Source organism: Ammospiza nelsoni, chromosome 24 (genome assembly GCF_027579445.1).
Source record: "Ammospiza nelsoni isolate bAmmNel1 chromosome 24, bAmmNel1.pri, whole genome shotgun sequence".
Lineage (NCBI taxonomy): Eukaryota > Metazoa > Chordata > Aves > Passeriformes > Passerellidae > Ammospiza > Ammospiza nelsoni.
This window is the reverse complement of record NC_080656.1, coordinates 7,948,592-7,966,490: the sequence shown is the minus strand read 5'-3', so window position 1 is coordinate 7,966,490 and position 17,899 is coordinate 7,948,592. Positions and strand designations below refer to the sequence as shown.

General features: G+C 57.1%; 3 protein-coding genes across 4 annotated transcripts; 1 reads left to right on the top strand and 2 right to left on the bottom strand.

The window, feature by feature from the left end:
* Nucleotides 1-61: 61 nt before the first annotated feature.
* UBE4A (ubiquitination factor E4A) lies at nt 62-9,791 on the bottom strand. 2 transcript variants are annotated; one of them, XM_059488416.1, is made up of 19 exons: nt 9,503-9,791; nt 9,217-9,393; nt 8,964-9,076; nt 8,240-8,488; nt 7,994-8,153; nt 7,609-7,811; nt 7,202-7,393; nt 6,044-6,377; nt 5,660-5,786; nt 4,480-4,787; nt 3,782-3,914; nt 3,169-3,356; nt 2,982-3,082; nt 2,740-2,853; nt 1,881-2,055; nt 1,583-1,763; nt 1,236-1,383; nt 843-1,000; nt 62-685 (listed from the first exon to the last, which is right to left on the bottom strand). In XM_059488416.1, exons 1-19 carry the CDS (start codon nt 9,624-9,626, stop codon nt 544-546), a joined length of 3,327 nt encoding a protein of 1,108 aa, XP_059344399.1. In that variant the 5' UTR covers nt 9,627-9,791; the 3' UTR covers nt 62-543. The 2 variants fall into 2 exon arrangements, with proteins under 2 accessions (XP_059344399.1, XP_059344400.1); XM_059488417.1 differs by having other exon boundaries at nt 8,240-8,392; nt 9,503-9,790.
* A 1,970-nt stretch (nt 9,792-11,761) lies between these two features.
* On the bottom strand, nt 11,762-13,848 carry LOC132083591 (G protein-activated inward rectifier potassium channel 4-like). The gene is made up of 3 exons (XM_059488358.1): nt 13,669-13,848; nt 12,377-13,559; nt 11,762-12,150 (listed from the first exon to the last, which is right to left on the bottom strand). Exons 1-3 carry the CDS (start codon nt 13,846-13,848, stop codon nt 11,762-11,764), a joined length of 1,752 nt encoding a protein of 583 aa, XP_059344341.1.
* A 2,189-nt stretch (nt 13,849-16,037) lies between these two features.
* On the top strand, nt 16,038-17,066 carry CLDN25 (claudin 25). The gene has a single exon (XM_059488407.1). It carries the CDS (start codon nt 16,038-16,040, stop codon nt 16,710-16,712), a length of 675 nt encoding a protein of 224 aa, XP_059344390.1. The 3' UTR covers nt 16,713-17,066.
* The last annotated feature ends 833 nt before the right edge of the window (nt 17,067-17,899 follow it).

Genomic DNA, 17,899 nt, shown 5'->3' with positions numbered 1-17,899 from the left:
CCGCACCGAACCCAAACAGGCTTTTTAGAGCTCCCGGCAGCGCCACACCTCCAGCACCAGCTGTAAGATGATCTCTGTGTTTAATTTCCAACGCCCGCCATTCCCAAAACTCACTGGGGAAGTAAACCCTGCTACACCCCTGGCACATAAAAGTCAGAAAAACACCCCCTCATTTTCACCAAGTGAGAGATGGTTACAGTTTAAACACAGAACAGAGGGAGGCTTTTGGTGTTGCTGGAAAAGAACACGGCCAACACAAAGAGCAGGTAATAGAGAGCCAGGGCACCACATCATGAGGAGGCTGTGTTCTTCTCCCGTGGCTGAGGCTCAAAGCTGTAGTGCAGTGGGAAGTCGTAGTATTAAAGAGAGAGTCTTGAAAGGAAAAGAGAGAATAAGGGCTGGCAGGGAAGGTCTGAGGAGAGACTCCAAAGGTGGTGGCAATGCACTAAATGTGGTCGTCATTAGGGTGGTAGCTCCAGCCACTACCCCTGCATGGCTGTGATCTTGCCCATGACAGGAGGTTTAGAGATGAGAGCCTGTCTTTTAGTTCAGAGTGTCCTCCAGCTCCTCCTCCTTCTGCTTTTTCCTCTCTGCAAGCCATCTCTGTATCTTCTCTTTTAGCTCTGTGTTTGGTCTGATCTGGTCCATAGTTAGGGGACTCCGATTGAAAGGATCTGTCTGATCACTGAAACAGAAAAGATCAAGGAGATTACTTGGACATTCCTGGTGCTAGAGATAAAAAAAAAAGAGAAAAAAAAAAAAAAGAGAAAGGCCAGGAAGAGTCCCTGGATATGTGAAACAGATTCCCAAAAGTATCAAGGCGAGAGGGCTGTGCTGCACACCTGAGGAGGTGTCGGGCTATGGTCGATCGGTCCACAGTGACACGGGAGGAGGGCAGGATCACAGGGTCTGACATCAGAGTGCTCATGATTGGATCCAGGAATTCATCACAGGCATCTGCGTATGTCTCCTCTTCCTGCTGCTGCCGGTCTGCAAGAGACTAGGGAGCACACGTGGCTCTGAGGGATTCCGCCTCCCCACCCTTTAAAAACCAGGGAGCATTCACAGGTCTGTGCAGGCAGGGAACCCTCCCAGCTGCCCCAGCTGGACCTTGCACAAAGCTCCACTCCCAGAAATCCAGCTCCACAGCAAAGATGCAGCAATACACGGAGCAAAAAGGACACAGGGAACCAGCTCTATCTCTTTTTGTATGCTGAATTCCCTCCAGTGCTCACCTTGATCCTCTCAGCCAGGTTACTAAAAGACACTATCATGTTGCCAGGCTTGTTAATCTTCTTCAGAACCCGCACGGTCTGGGCAAAGAGCGTCGGTGAGTAGGAGCGGCCGTCCTTGGGGACTGTGGCACAGAAGTTTTCTTCATCCCTGCACCAGGTTACGTGAGAGAAAGGTTTAAGAATCCCCATTTATCAGGGCTGCCAAACAGGCCCCACTGCAGCCACATTCCCATAGCAAAGAACTCAAAGCTAAAGAAAAGCTCGAGTGTAACTAAGCATTTCTCCCCCAGTATCACCAAGATGGCTCCTGCATGGCTCCTGACAAGCTCACTCCCCTTGTCACCTACCCAAGGTTTAGGTAGATGGTGCAGATGTCAGACACGAGCTGCTGTGGCTTGAAGTCAAACTCACTGAAATCTTTCACCTTCAAAGCTCCCATTTTAGGCCCAACCAGATGTTGCAGGAAGTAGTTGAGCATGGAGATGATGCGCTCGGCAAGGAAAGGATGCACAAACAGGGACTTGATTTCTGGAAACCAAAAGAACAGCTTGCAGATTCACAGCCATTCCATCCTCATCTGACCACACTGAAACCAAGTTCCTGCCTGCTCACACCCTGGCAGGCAGGAGAGACCATTTCCCCTACCTGAAGTCAGGAAAGCCAGAGTGCCAATGGTTTCATTGGACATGATGTTGTGGAAACGGGCCAGCTGACCAAACATCTGCAGGCTGGACTCCTTCTCGCGGCGAGCCTCGGGGGACAGGCTGTCCCACTCGCCTCGGTCCTTCTCAATCTGCTGAACTTTGATCTTGCTGAGGTACTGCAGGACAGAACACATGCACTGTTTGCGTGGGTGGCGACAGCAAGGAGGTCCAGAAACACTCAAAACCAGTCAGGCAACATCCATATCACCCATCTTATCTGCTGGCCTTCCAGCAATCAGCTCTCTAGCAGGTAATAGCTCCCCAAAATAGCCCTTTCTAGCAGCAACAGCAGCTCTGAAAGGAGTGGAGACACATTTAACACATACCAGGGACATGAGAGCACCTGAAATTCCCTTGCAATCCCAAAGGAAAACTGCCTGGAGACAAAAGGCCTTTATTAAGATAAAACACTTGCAGAAAGACCAAGGAGATTTGAGAATCAAAACCCACAGTGATTGTTTAAAGCCTGAGTGTATCCAGATTATGAACAGGCAGATTTCCCAGCATGCTTCCTGTTGGATCTGAAAAAGCTCTTTTGCTCCTCTTGGTTCTGAGCTGCCTCCTGAACCCAACGGAAGGAAGGGTAACCCACGGACAGGGCCCCAGACCCTTCCTCCTGCCTTCACCTCTTCTTCCAGGGCACCGGCCACTCTGTCTTGGGATTGTTTCCTGCATACTACTTACTGCAGAGACTCACCAGGCAGAGCCAGGCAAGCTGGCCCTGTTCTGGAGGTCAGTATTGCACCAAGGAAGTGAGACCTTGTTTACCTGACAGTGATGGAACGTGAACTCAGCCCTACCTGTATGGCTTCATCCAACAGGAAAATGGCATCGTTCATGAGCAGGTTAAGGAAGCGCAAGAAGAGAGGGGGATTCATTGCCTCCAGGTTCTCTGAGGCATAATCAGCCAGAGCCTGCAAAGAAAGGAAATAGCAAATTCTGCAGCCCAGCCCCGATGGCAGGACGTGGAGCCCCCCCATGTGACCCCCCAGGTGAGCTGCACACCCACATGGCACACTCAGGCATGCACCTCTCGCCTCACCTTTATGCTGTCCCGGTAGGAATCAGTGTCCCACATGTACCTCAGGATGGGATACATGGGACGGCGGTAGTTGAACTTCTGTTCAAACTGGTGTGGGTCACCTGGGCACAAGCCAAAGAACCTTTCAAGTGGACAGTTCCCCACAGGTGCTACACAGGGAACACAACTCTTCCCATTCTGCGCTTACCCGTGAACTCGATATCCACAAAGACTTTGATGAGTGCCTCGGCCAGGTGGGCGGCGTGTTGGTAGGAGCAGAACACTCGCTTGCGATGGAACACGCTCGAGACGAGTGGGCTCTGAGCCTGATCCATGTGAGGCATCACAGCCTCCAACACTTCAGCCAGCTTGGCTCGCAGGTGAGGATTTTTCATCCTGCAAGACAAAACAAAGCAAATCCAGGATGGCATGTCCATGGTGCAGAATGGAGCTGCTCAGGAATCACTCCAGGATCTGTGTTCATCCATGCTTGAGTGCCAGACTGCTGCAAACCATCAGTAAAGCCAGCCCTGGGTCAGCAGTCACTTGCATAGACACCATGCCACAGTGGAATCTCAGGCAAAGGGAGAGTGTGGGAACACATATATTTAAGCACTAAATCCCATTTGAACCTTGCATGAAGCCAGTGGTCTCTAGGCAGGCCTGTATTCCCTTTGTGCCTCTTGCAGGCATTATTTCAGCTGTTTCAAAAAGATCAACCTGCTTGCAGCTGCACAAACCAAGCCTCAAGACAGCTCTGCAATTTCTACTTGCTTGGTCACCCTGGGAGTTCTGCAACAAGGATCCAGGGCTGCACCTACCTCTCCACATCACCCATGAAAACAGTAACAAAGTGAAGGACGTGCTCCAGGGAATCAGCAGAAGTCTCCAAGATGTCATCAGCAAAACGCCGCAGGAAAATGAAGAAGTCGCCCAAATTATCGGCAAAGAACTCTGCAAACAGAGATTGTAGCTGAGCTCCTCCCCAGCTCACCTTCCCTTTTCCAGCCTCCCATCCACTCTCCCCTCACCACCCTGATGCTGATTAACTACTGGTAATTAAAAAGCTGTATTAGAACCTGCCATGGAGAAGGATGCCCAGCCTGATGGCATGAGTAACATGTGGGACTCACTTCCCCTCTTCCCTCCCACAAGTCAGGTCGCTTCTGGGGTAAATCCAGCATCTGCTGATGACACACTTCTACACAACCCCCAAGGGAAGAATCCTGAAGCAGGCCCCAGAAAAAAGAGTTTACATCTAGAGAAAACACTAAATCAACGTAGAACTTGTCACTTGCAAATGAGTAAGACTTCTAAAAGGTCAGCAGCTTCACCACCCTAAGTATGGCCCTTCAAACAGCCCCAAATTCTCTAAGAGAGATCCTTTTCAGAGAGAATATTCTGCACAATGTCGGTGGTGGCACCGTGTCCTGCCCTGGACAGGGGAGCACTTGCTCAGGCAGCTCTTGCAGTGCTGATGCATGCAGGTGCTGGCACAGAGCAGCACCCGTGGCCTCACCTGGCACGTAGGCCAGCGTGCTGTGCTCCACCTGCGGCAGCGGGAAGCTCAGCTCCAGCGGCTCGCTGCCCTGGTTCCCCACTGCCAGCTGCACCAGCAGCACTGCCATGGACACCTGCAGGTTCAGGCAGTTCTGCAGCATCTGCGGTTCCGTCATGGCCGTCTTGGTGGACAGGTAGATCGTCATCAGGCGCTCAAACTGCTCCCTGAGGCTGTCAGCAGCGGGGCTGGAGCTCTGCTGAGCTTCTCGCCATGCCACTTGCAGGCGGTGAAGGCTTTGGTTTATCTTTACCATCTGGTCGTGCAACCTGCCCGGGAAAGGAGGCAAGGAGGGGCTCAGGAGACAGACAGAAAGACAGACATCCTGCCTCACCAATGCAGAAGCTGGTGGATTCAGATAATTTCCTGTGGGTACCCTGTCTGGGGCTCTGCGATGGGAAGCCTTGAGAAAAGGCTTGGCAGGACCTGGGAGGGTACGAGACCCTCTGAGGGACCATGGCACCTGCAGAGCGGCCTGGGGACACGGCAGAGCTCCCTTGGGTCACTGAGGTCAGGGATCCAACACGGCCCAGAGATGCTTGCAAGGTGACACTTCAGTTTCCCAGCAACAAGCCACTTGCATAATAACTTTTTTGTCAATGTCTATATTTAGAGAATAAACCAGAAGGGGACTCTGCTTGGATCAGCCATGACCTCACAGTATCTAGGCAACGATTTGCAGAGGGAAGTCGTGCAAAACAGAGTCTTTTAGTGTCCAGAAAATCCTCTCCTGGAAGCTGACAGCTACCTCACATTGCTGTTTCACATACACTCCCAGTGGACAGGTGCTCTGCCACCTGGATGAGGCTCCTGCCCCAAGGAGAGGGGGAATGGAGCAACCTATAAATACCAGCACTTGGCTGTTGGTGTCTACAAGTAACAGGGAGCCTGCAAGACTCCTTTATTAAGATAAAGCACTTGCAGAAAGGCCAAGGGGGTTTGAGAATCAAAACCCACAATGATTGTTTAAAGCCTGAGTGTATCCTGATTAGCAAAAATGAGAATAAAATTTCTTCCTGCAGTCAGTCAGGCTGAAGTTGAAGCAGCAGCTCAGCTGGCCACCCTGTGTTCACAGTATTTACTGAAATGTGCAGAGCTGCACATGGGTGGAAAACAGCCCCAGGGGAACTGAAACAAGTACCTGTGAAACCCCAAGTGCAGGGTATACTGCGTGAGCACCAGGTTTTCCGTCACCAGGTTGTAGCTGTTCGCAAACTGCGGCTCTTGCTCGCTCAGAGCAGGGATCAAACATGTTTCTTTTTCCAAACCTGTAAGGAAAAGCATCTCTGCATCAGGTCCTACCCAGCAGTGCTGGTGAGGAGAGGGTTGAGAGGGTCCCTTCTGTGAACACAAAAGGGCTCCTGGTGATAACTGGCAGCATTGTATTTGCACTCAGCTCTCTTCTTGCTCCTCTCTAGTCACAATTCTAACTCTCCCCTAACCCTAATGGTTTACTGAGAAGGCATTAGTGGGTAAAGTGGAGATTGAGGAGATCCGCTTTCCCATCCCCAAAGCTTGGGTGTACCTTTCATGTGTACGTTCTTGCTCCTCCTCTCCTCTTCGTTCAGCTCCTTCAGGGCACAGTAGGTAGGGTTGAAGGTTAGCAGCTTTGGAGATCGGGGTTTGCAGAAGGGCTGGCACAGCTTCAGGAGGGCAGCCCCCAGGTTGAGGAAGAAGGCATCTGAGGCGTACATCTGGAAGAAAATCTCTGGCATCTGGTTAGCCCAAATCTTGGTGCGGCCCGCATTTGCATGGAGGCAGTTCCCCAGCCAGGACAGGATCCTGTGCTTTGTCTCTGGTGACAGCTGCAACAGGTTCTTCAGCATCTGGTAGATCTTCTCATGGAACTGGGCCATGAACTGTTAGAGGAAACAGAACACAACTGAATGAGTCCTTGAGGGTGGTTCTTTTGCCTCTGTGATACCACTGCTATGAGACCCTTTCCTGCTCCTCGGGACACCCCATGAATCACCCATCACACACAGGTGTTACAAGCAGGTCAGATCCTGGGGCTGGCACAAAACAACAATTAGGCAAAAGCACAGCTGAGACAATTTGTTCTCATATGGAGTAAATCCAAAATTCTTTGCCTATTTTTGACAGCCTGAAAGAACCCCTGAGTGGGAAAGTTCCCCCCAGGGATGACCTCTGCACCCCAGTTCACTCCTGTATTTATATCCTGCATCCCCGTGTTTTACTCATGACCTACTGGAACATTCCTAGGAATGAATTCCTAGGTATTTCTCTAAGGAAGAAAATTACTTGCATAATGAGAGAGAACATTGCCTATCACTTTCTCAACTGGTGAATCAATTAGTGTTTTAATTACAGGACAGGCACTGAAAACTACTCCCTGGTGATTGCAACACCTGAGGTAGATGATCTTCAGGTAGCACCTCAAATTACTGATGTCTGCTCTGCCAGTACCAGCCACCCTTTTTCCAAAAGCTCAGGCAACTTTGATAAGGCACAAAGACCTGGGTTATAATGACCCAAGGCAGCTGGCAAAACTGTTTCCATGCTCCAGCTGGAGAATTCAAAGCAGTTTTGGGACACGCCTAGTTGCAAGGCAGGCTATTCCTGAACCAGCAGTGGAACTCAAGCCCTGATACCATGTTTTGAACCCTCAGGCAATGAGAGGCCACTAACACCACAGGAAGCAGAACTGCCCCGCTTCTCCCACCTGATGGATGTTGGATTCCTGCACTTTAATCTCCTGTGGGCTGGATCGGGATGGATTCAGAAAGTAGCCATGGTTCTCCACCACGCCAGGGGTCTTCAACAAACAGGAGATATTTAGAACTGCACCAAGCAAAGTCTTCTGGTACATCTGTCCATTGCTGGGATCCTTGGGCTGTATATAGCCTGCAAAAACCTGGGGAACACATCAGGACATGCTGACAGTTGTCCAAAATCCCAGCAAAAAACCCTAACATACTGATGGGTTTGTGGCAGGCTATGAGAAGGGAGAGGAGAGGTATGACTAGCCACACTGGGTGTTGCTACACCACACTGCTGGTTTGACCTCTGCAGATCAGGTCTTGCTCATGTGCCCCTGCAAAAAGCTCCTGCCTAAGCCAGAGTACCCACCTTGGCTATGTCCTTCTGCTTTGTGAAGTACAGGAGCACATCGAGGTATGTGTAGAGCAGGATCTGGCAGAGGTCCAGGTCCTTGATTCTCCCCAGCAGAATGTCAAACACGGGAACCATCACCTCCCCAAATGTGCGCACTTCCTCGTCCATCGTTAAGGCCTCTATGACCTCCTCGAGGAACTCGGTCATGTCTTCAAACTCTGGCAGGAGATACAAGGCTGTTACTCACAGTGCTCCAACAGCCAAACCGACCCAAACACAACCCCCCTTTTGGCAGCAAGGGGAGCCAAAGCTTCACCCAAGCCCTGGATGCTGCAGGGCAGCCTCGCAGCACCGAGGCAGTGGCACAGTGAGTACCGTGCCCCAGCCCGGCTGCACTTACGTGCCCCCCTCAGCGTCTCCAGCAGCAGGTCCACCAGCTGCTCGTACACGTTCTGGTTGACGTAGATCTCGGGGGTGAGGAGCACGGTGCGCGTGTTGGACACCGTCAGGTTGCGGCAGCGCACGGCGAAGGGCAGCAGGTTCTCGGGGACCTTGGTGATCTGACAGGGACAACAAGGCAGCTCCAGCTGGGGCACGGCAGCTCCAGCGGGGCACGGCAGAGCAGGGTGCAGAGAGCCTGGCCCACCTCCTCGCGGGCCCTGCGGAAGCAGGCGTAGAGGTAGCGCAGGATGTGCCTCTCCCCGGCGTCGCGGTCGGCCGACAGGTTCTGGCTGCTGGCACAGGTCATGTGGATCAGGTGGCTCCCGGGCTCCGGCAGCAGCAGGCGGGTGAACAGGGCCTGGGCACCGGCAGGGACAGGGCACAGTGACACAGCCCAGCGCAGAGCTGATCCCTCCGGAGGAGGAAGCTGCACGCCACACAGCCTAATGGGCTCCTGCTGGGAACAGCTCTCCCTGTCCCTCATTAAGTAACTGCAGTGAGAACCCTCAGCTGCTTCTGGCCTGAGCAAACCCTCCAGCCCCTCATGGAACAACAGTACCCCTCCAGAAACCATTTCCACTGAAATCCTCCGCAGGAATGACTGATACAGCTGCAAATGAAGATGAGTGTGTGTGGACACTGTTGACTGAGCTCTCTGGTTTTTCTTCCCTTTCCTACAGGGCAGGGTCCTACACAGACCTACAGGGCAGCGAACTCCTGCAGCTTCCAGGAGGAAGGGCTGGATTCCCCAAATTCTACACTTTTCTCAGTCTCATATCCCAGAAATCTCATGGGCTTTTCCAGCAAAACAATAAGTGGCAGCTTGGTGCCAGGTTTTGGAAAAGGTTGTGGGATATCATATGTACCTTCTGAGGAAACAAACTCAATCCAGAGGCCAAAGCCTGCAGGTGGCCCCAGGCAGTCCCTACCTGCTCCACATTGTCCATGTCCAGCCAGTCCTGGTCATCCAGGTCTGCGGCCATCTCCTCCAGGTACACACAGCGTGCTGGGATCCCATTGCCACTCTTCATGCTGGGGTCACCTGGGAAGGGCAGAGGGACCTGTTCTGTTCCACCTGTAGGCAGGACTGTCCCCAGCACCTGGCACTGTCCCCTCCCAGCTGTCCTCTCCCACGTCAGATCTGCCCCAGCCTGTACCACACCCCGCCAAACCCGGGCTCACTGTTGTCCAGGGTGATGAGGAAGATCCTCTGGATCATGTGGTTGATGTTGAGCTGCTCGCAGAGCTCTCGCTGCGAGCGGAACGAGCGGCTGATCTCGGCCACCGAGTAGTCGCAGTCGTCCAGGCTCTCGGAGACACTGTTGTCGGAGTCATCCTGGCTGATGGACGTCTCCTCGCCTGCACGACAGAGCCCTCAGCGTCTCGGGGGCCAGCCGTGTCCGAGCGGACCGCCTCGCCCCCTCCCCGTGCCCAGCCCCTGCCCCAGCGCCAGCCTCGACCTCCGCACCTGTCAGCTGCCGCAGCTGCTGCTGCTTCTGGATGGCGGCGAAGTGCTTGGCGGCAGCGACGGAGCCGAAGAGGGCGGCGAAGGGGTTGCTGGAGATGCTGTTGTTGTTCTCCTGGTCGGTCATCTCCCCTCAGGGCCGCGCCATACGGGTGAGCCGGGGCAAGGCTGCGGGGAGGGCTGCCGTCAGGGCTCGGGCCCGCTCCCCCGCGGGCACGGCGGGCTCGTCCCGCTCGGTGCGGGGGCTCCGGTCCCAACCCGCTCCCGCTCCGGTGCCACCCCGGCCCCGCTCCCGCTCCGCTCCCACCTCGGCCGCCGCCGGAGAGCTCTGCGCGTCACCGCGTCGCACAACGATTGACGTCACCGCGACGCGCCGGAAGTGAAGCACGGGAGGGGCGGGGCTTAGGGAGCTCGGGTGGGAGCGGCGGCAGCGACTCCTGGCGGCCGGGACGGGGATCGACACCTGCGGCCCCGCGGGGACGGGAACGGGAATGGGAATAGTGGGAATAACGGGAATAATGGGAATAACGGGGATAATGGGAATAACGGGGATAATGGGAACGGGAATAATGGGAATAATGGGAATAATGGGGATAATGGGAATAACGGGGATAATGGGAATAATGGGAATAATGGGAATAATGGGAATAATGGGAATAATGGGAATAATGGGGATAATGGGGATGGGAATAACGGGGATAATGGGAACGGGAATAATGGGAATGGGAATAATGGGAATAATGGGAATAACGGGGATAATGGGAATAACGGGGATAATGGGAATGGGAATAATGGGAATAATGGGAATAACGGGGATAATGGGAATAATGGGAATAATGGGAATGGGAATAACGGGGATAATGGGAACGGGAATAATGGGAATGGGAATAATGGGAATAATGGGGATAACGGGGATAACGGGGATAATGGGAATAACGGGGATAATGGGAATGGGAATAATGGGAATAATGGGGATAATGGGAATGGGAATAACGGGGATAATGGGAATGGGAATAATGGGAATGGGAATAATGGGAATAATGGGGATAACGGGGATAATGGGAATGGGAATAACGGGGATAATGGGAACGGGAATAAAGGCAGTGGGAACAGGACAGGAATGGGAATGTGACAGGAACAGGGACATGAAGCCGGTCTGGCTCAGTGGGACCCGAGCCTGTCCCATGCTGTGAAACGCGACCGTGTGTGTGATAACCCAGTTTGTGTTTGTTATTTACCCAGTGGCCTGCATTTGAATATTAATGACATGTAAATCACCTGCTTAATAGGAAAATCACAGTTTTATATTGGATCAACATGCATATTGACCCTTATTAACTTTGCACCTACAAACACTTGTTTGTGGCCTTTTTTTTTTTAACTGTTCCTTGTGCAGGGAGTTTTATGTTTGTCGGGGGTTTGGGGGTGTGGGGTAGGGACACTGATGTACATGTTTATATTACATCCCTATGCATCCTTTTTGTGCCGGGCTGAGCTTGCTCCATCTGCCCCATCCCTCCCCTCACACCCTTCTGGGCAGGACAGATTTGAGGTGAGGTCAGAAAATACCCTGCCCAAGACTCTGTGGGGGAATACAAAGGTAGGTAGATAGAGGAGAGGCAAAGGTGGACAAAAGGGGTTAAATCCAAGGGGTTATTCTGCAACCCCCTGAGGCAAAGCTGTCTGGGGACTGCAGGGAGGCTCCTCAGCCCAGCCAGACCCTGCATACACAGATTTCATTGATTTCTTTTCAGCCCAGGCCCCTGGCTCAGGCCCAGGCACTGCCCTGCCAGGTCCTGCAGGTGACTCCAGTGGTGTCATTTCTGTAACAATATTAATTTTATTCTACTACACCGCGTCCAGCCTCTCTCAGCACCAGCCCGCTGCAATGCTTCCCTGCTGGGGGATCCCGGGGCACCCTGTCAGACAGGGACTGGGGGCAGCTTGGGGTGCTGGGGGGCTGTGTCAGGGTCCATGAGGTGGTGCAGGACTGAGCCCATGGCACTGGGGGGCTCTGGGCTCTGCCTCTTCTTTGCCCGGACCCTGAGGGCCCCCCCAGAACAAACGCGGCTGACGGTTGGTGGTTTTGTCATGAACAGCCTTTACTCACCCGCTGCCTCGTATTCCTTGTTACAAAAGAACAACTTAACAAAAAGAATGAAAGAATGCTGTGGCTGCAGCTGGGGGAGCGGGGGGCGTTCAGCCCCAGAGAGCAGGGTGGGCTATGGCACTGTTGGTGTGGGGCACCGGGCCCGGGGGGGCTCAGGCAGGGCAGTCCCGCTGCGCTGGCTCGTCCCGGCCGCCCTGGGCTGTGCTGGCAGGGACAGCCGTGCCCAGCAGCGCGTCCTCGCCGGGGGCTCTGGCAGGGACAGCCGTGCCCAGCAGCGCGTCCTCGCCGGGCCCCGGCAGCGCGCACGGCTGCACCAGCTGGTCCCAGTACAGGCTGAGCGTGGAGTGCTCCTGCTGCTCCAGCTCCCGCAGCTCCTGCAGCTCCTTGGCGCTGGCCGCTGGCGTCTGCACCTCAAAGGTCATCTCAAAGCGGCTGTAGTCCACCTGGAAGGCGCCTTTCTCCAGGGACATGCAAGGCTCGAAGCGGTATCCCCAGAGGATCTCGTCCTCCGTGTAGGAGGTGCGGGCTTGGCACGTCATTCCTGCAGCAATGGAGAACATGGCTGTGCTGTGCCGGGTGCCACAATGAGCCCCCGAGCCTGCAGGGCGAGGGGCTTCCAGCCCTGCCTCACCCACGGCCCGCTGGAGACACACAGGACCCCGAGCCTCTCTTGCTCAGATGTCACTCCTGGGCCTGGGTTTGCCTGGCATCCCCAGGAGCCCAGGGGAGCCCCCCGCTCTCCACCCTGACTCCCCCAGACCACTTGCCTGTGGCTTCCACGATGCCCTCGAGGATGATGATGATTTCAAACTGCTCCCGGCGCAGCGACTCGGCCGACATGTCCCAGAAAGGGCTGTGGCGGTTGATGACGTGACAGATGATCTGGGGCTCCACCAGGAACAGACGGTCCTCCCCCGTGTCATAGCCCAGGTTCAGCTCCGACTGCTCCAGGGGGATGAACTCCCCCTCGGCCGTCTGGCGGGACTTGATCAGCTTTGCCCGGATCTTGGCATCCACCATGTGGCTTTCCCGCAGGTCCCCCACGCGAAACATCAGGCAGAGCTTCTCGTCCCGGAGGGAGATGACGCAGTTCTTGCTGAAGATGAGGGTCTGGGCACGCTTCTTGGGCCGGGAGATCTTGACGAACATGCAGCCGACCATCATGGCATCGATCATGGAGCCCACGATGGACTGGGCGATGAGCAGGATGACGCCCTCGGCGCAGTTGGCCGTCACCATGCGCGTGCCGTAGCCGATGGTGCGCTGGCTCTCCACCGAGAGCAGCAGGGCGGAGACGAAGCCGTCCACGTTCTCGATGCACGCCTGCCACTCGGGATCGCCCCGGTGCCACACGTCGCCGCGCACCCAGGCATCCAGGAAGTAGATGAAGCCAAAGACCACCCAGGTGACGACGTAGCACATCATGAAGACGAAGAGGAACCAGCGGTACTTGAGGTCTACGATGGTGGTGAAGATGTCCGAGAGGAACCTCTTCTTGTCCTGGATGTTGCCCAGATTCACCTGGCACTTGCCCACTTTGGTCACGTAGCGCTGCCGCTGCCGCCGGCCGGCCTGGGCCGCGGGGCCGTCCTCCTCCAGCAGCTTGCAGCGCCGGCCCTGCAGCCCCTCCGGGGTGGGAGCGGCGGAGCTGCGGGCGGAGGTCCTGCCGCGGGACGAGTTGGGGATGTTGGCCACGCTCAGGGCGTGCAGCGGGTAGAAGCGGGCAGCCGCCTCTTGCGGGGCGGGCGGCGGGCACCAGGACGGGCGGCCGCGGTGCTGCTGGGCGCTCAGGCTGCCGCGGCTCGGCGGCAGCGACGGCTCCCCGGGGACGAAGCCGCCGTGACGGGGTGCGGACGGGTAGTTTGGCATCGCGGCGCCCCTCTTGGCGGCGGCGGCGGCGTTCTGCCCGCCGTCCTCCAGCGGAGCCCCGGGCGCGGCCGGCAGATCGGGCTGCGGGGGGGAAAGGAGCCCGTCGGTGAGAAATCGCCTCCGACAGGAGCCGCGAGCGCCCGGCGGCACCGCGCGCCGAGGATGCCCCGGAGCCCGGGGCGAGCCGTACCTTCTGCGGGAAGGTGCCGTAGCGGCTGGTGTCGGCGGGCGGCCGGGGCAGGTAGGCCAGCATGTGCTTGGCCGTGGGGGTCTGCGCCGGGGGGATGGAGTTGCTGCGGCCGCGGGGCTCCTCGGGGGGCAGCCAGCCGCCGCCGCCGCCGCCGCCGTTGCGGGCGTAGGGCAGCACCATGGCGGCGCCGGGGCGGCGGCTCAGCCCCGGGCTGGGCGCGGGGTCCTGCCGGGGGGAGACAAGCGGGAGTTACTTCGGACGGGAGAGCAGCGTGGGGCTCCGGCCCGCTCCGCATCCCCCGGGGCCAGGGTCTGGGGGAGCCCCCCTCGCCCAGCAACGCTTGTCCCAACTCCGGAGCTGTGCCGGGGTGCCTGCGGGCTGGCTCCAGATGGCTAAGCCCATTAAGGGCCATAATTGCATTGCAAGGCCGGGGAAGGAGGCACTCGTCTCCGGTGGGAAGCAGCCCCGGCAGCCGGCGAGCTCCGGGTGAGCGCCTAAGGCACTGTCCCACGGTTGTTCCAGGCCGTAGGGGGAGCTGCGGGTTCTCTGAGAAGCTCCGGGCAGAAATGGATGGTCCCTAGGTGCGGAGGAAGGTGCGAGAGAGGCAGATCCCACGGCCGGGCTCCTCGGGACAGGCTGAGCCCAGCCGGTGCCCATGGGGAGACGCGATGGGAGCTCATGGCCTGGAAACGCAACCCGGAGCGCAGCGGCCTGCGGGGGTAGGGGTGGGGATGGGGCGGCAGCGACGGCGCTCTGCCTCCCTCGAGCATCCCCTGCCACTGCAGAGCAGCGGCACCAGCGCTCCTCAGCGCGGCGACGGAGGATGTCAGTGTCCGGAGCAACCTGCCGGCCCCCCGGGAGACACCCACCTCATGTCCAGGCAGAGCGGCTGCCGGCCCGGCGCGCGTCGTTCTCGGCTCGTGGCTCCCGCTGCGCCCCGGCCACCGCCGGGCATCTTCCCCCCGGCTGCGGACGGGAATCCTCAGCCCGGCCGTGCCACCGCGGCCGGTGGGAGGGAAAGAAGGACCGGGAGCTCGGCGGCGGCCGCAAATCCTGCTCCAGCGGCAGAAGGTCACCCGTTAATCTGTCTCAATGACAGGCACAATTACCTTGAGACGATTTAATCGGAAGGAGCAGGTGCCCCAATGCCTGGGGGAAGGAGCAGGAGGGGTTTCCCAGCGGATTTCCCTGCTCTTGCCCTCGGGATGAGGCTCCCTGTCTGCTCTGAGGAGCGGGATGGTCAGCAAGGGCTGGAAAACATCCCCTCTCTCCTGCCCGGTCTGCGCTTCTCTGTTGAACGTGGTCCGCGCTCTCTCGCCCCCTCCTTGTGGGAGCCCCCTGCAAAGACCCTCCCGGCACTCACCAGGGCTGGACCCCGCGACCAGCAGGACTCAGTAATTTCCAGTCTGGCTCCCGATACAGATAAGAAAGACGGCGGATGAAGGGGAGATTAGTCGCTAATCTCCCAGGGAAGATGAATCTGCAAGCTGGACCCCGCGGAGGCCGTGCACGTGGGGGAGGATGGGGGCCGAGTGCCAGCACAAACTTGGGATTTTCCTGATGCTTCTTTCCGTCCTTTTCATAGAATCCCAGAACGGTTTGGGTTGGAGAGGGTCTTAAAGATCAGTCCAGCTCCAGCCCCCTGCCACAGGAACACCTTCCACCAGACCAAGCTGATGTCCATGGGCTTTCCCCAGCTGTGTGCTTGCATCAGGGTGTCTCCTATCAGGACAACACAACACCACGAGTCTCATCTGCTGGGTGCAGGACAGGGCGATCAATGCCCACCTGTGAGAAGGGCCCATCTGAAACCTGCGCCCTCCCTTGAACATCCCCATTCTCAACGCAGCCCTCAAAGGCTCCTTTGCATATTTAATTAACGACCTAATGAGGATCAGGGCCACCGACTCCTGAGAAAAGCCCGATGCTTTTCTACCTCTCTGCTGCCTTGCATCTTTTGTGCTACGGTGCCAGCCGTGTCCCACAGAGGCTGGAACTGCTGCAGCCGAGAATCGCTGTCCCTGCCAAGGCTCTCGCTCCGGGGTGGCCAAGGCTCGGAGGATTTGCGTGTTTTGGCTTAACCCTCTTGGGCACGGCGAGGCAGCGGCGGGACCCAGCCCGGAGTTACCGCGGGGATGTGCCCGGCTTTTCCTGCTGAGCCGGGCTCTCCTTTTAGCATGGAAAAACCAACAGCAGCTGAAAAACGACCGTGGCCACACCCCGGCGTTGGAGGAACAGGCTTGAATTCGCCCCCCCGGGCGGCAGACGCGGCCGGCGGCCGGGCGGACGCTGCTCCACAAGCGTTAATGTCCGCGGCCGCCGCTCGGGGCGGCGGATCCGGGCCCGCAGCTTAGCGGGGCGGCGACGGCATGGCCGGGGGCTGGGGGGCAAAGGCGCAGGGCGGGGGGATGCTGCTGGCTCTCCTCGGGTGGATCAGCTCCTGCGTCACCACCTTCGTGCCGCTCTGGAAGAACCTCAACCTGGACCTGAACGAGATGGAGGTCTGGAACATGGGGCTCTGGCAGGTCTGCATCACCCAGGAGGAGGGGGTGGTTGAATGCCAAGCCCACGGCTCCTTCCTGGCGCTGCCCCCCGAGCTGCGCATCTCTCGCGTCCTGATGTGCCTCTCCAACGGGCTGGGGCTGCTGGGCTGCCTCCTGGCTGCCCTGGGGCTGGAGGGCTGGAGAACCTGCGAGGACAAACCCGGGCGAAAGCGGCGGCTCCTGCTTGCCGGGGGAGCGACGCTGGGCCTGGCAGGGATCACCACCCTGGTGCCGGTCTCCTGGGTCGCCTACAACACCGTCCTCGACTTCTGGGACGAGACCGTCCCCGACATCGTGCCCAGGTGGGAGTTTGGGGAGGCCACCTTCCTGGGCTGGTTTGCTGGAGCCTTCCTGGCCGCTGGAGGACTGCTCCTTGCCTGCAGCGCCCGCGCCCCGAGCACCGACACGCCGCTGGCCCCCGCCGGCCACCAGGGCCCCGCGGCACCAGGGCTGCCCAGGGGCCACCACCTGCACCCCAAAAACGCAGACTTGGTCATCTAGGGCCTCAGGTGCTGTGCCCTGTGCACCTCGTGGGCTCTTCCCCTGGCAGGGAGGGCTCCTGCTTGTTTCACAGGATGATTTGCTAATTGCTACGGCAGCTCTGCAGGTTTCTCTCCTTCCTCTGTGCGTCTGCTTCACCTTTTCTCCGTTAAGGAGCAGCAGATTTCCCTGCAGCACTCACCAAGCAAGAATGGGAAGGCAACAAGCAGCGGGCAGCGCTTTGTACTGTTGGTGACACCGTGGTACCATCACTGATGGGTGACACTGTTGGCTGGCATCTCTGGCAAGGCCCCCATAGCCAAGTCTGATGTGGCTAATGCTGTGCCCCAGTGCAGCAGCTCTTTCCTTGCATGTCTGTGTTGCTCTGAAATATTTGCAATAAATTATCATGTCCGTTGGCAGTGTGTCTGTGCTCTGAACGTGCAGCTGTACCTTGGAGAGGTGGGATGCAGGGTGGGAGCAGCAATGGGCAGCCCTGCTGCTGCAGCTATGGTTTAGTTGGTCCAGAAAAGATTGGAGGAAAAGAGAGAAAAATAGAAAACAAGGGGGAAGGAGGAAAATGAGACAAGGCAGCACCAAGTTCTACTCCTGCTGCAAAGGTGGGATGGCAGTGACCGTGTGCCCTGAAGGAGCCTCATCTTCTCATGGCTAAGATGATAAAGCTGATAAGCCACAGACCTTTGTGTCAAAAGTTCCTTGACCGCATCTTTTACCTGTGCACAAGAGGCAAGAAAGGGTTTTTGCTGGTCTGAACTGTTCCTTCCACATTTTCCTGATTCAGCTGTAAAAATCAAGGCTGATTACACACCTCTGTGAGCAAGAGCATGGACCATCAGGCTGGATTAGCACCCGGAGTCCTGACAGGGGCCGGCCGCTGCTACGGCACTGGTTGGACACGGAGTTCACTGCTGGTTTAATCCCTGCAGCTCAGAGCCGTGGGCGCGTGACCCTTCTCAAGGCAGGCCCAGCCCTGGGGAAAGCAAAGTCCACTCGCTCTAAGTCCCCTTTTGAAACCTGCACTTTGCTCAGCTGGAGGAGAGGAAGGAGCAGATGGGCAAGGAAAGGGAACAGTGATGATCACAGGCAGTTCTGGTGCTGCAGGACTGGGGACAGAGCTGGTGCTGCTGAGAGTGAAGTGGAAGAGGCAGGTGCTCAGTCCTTCTGAAAGAGAATCAAACAAGGTAGAA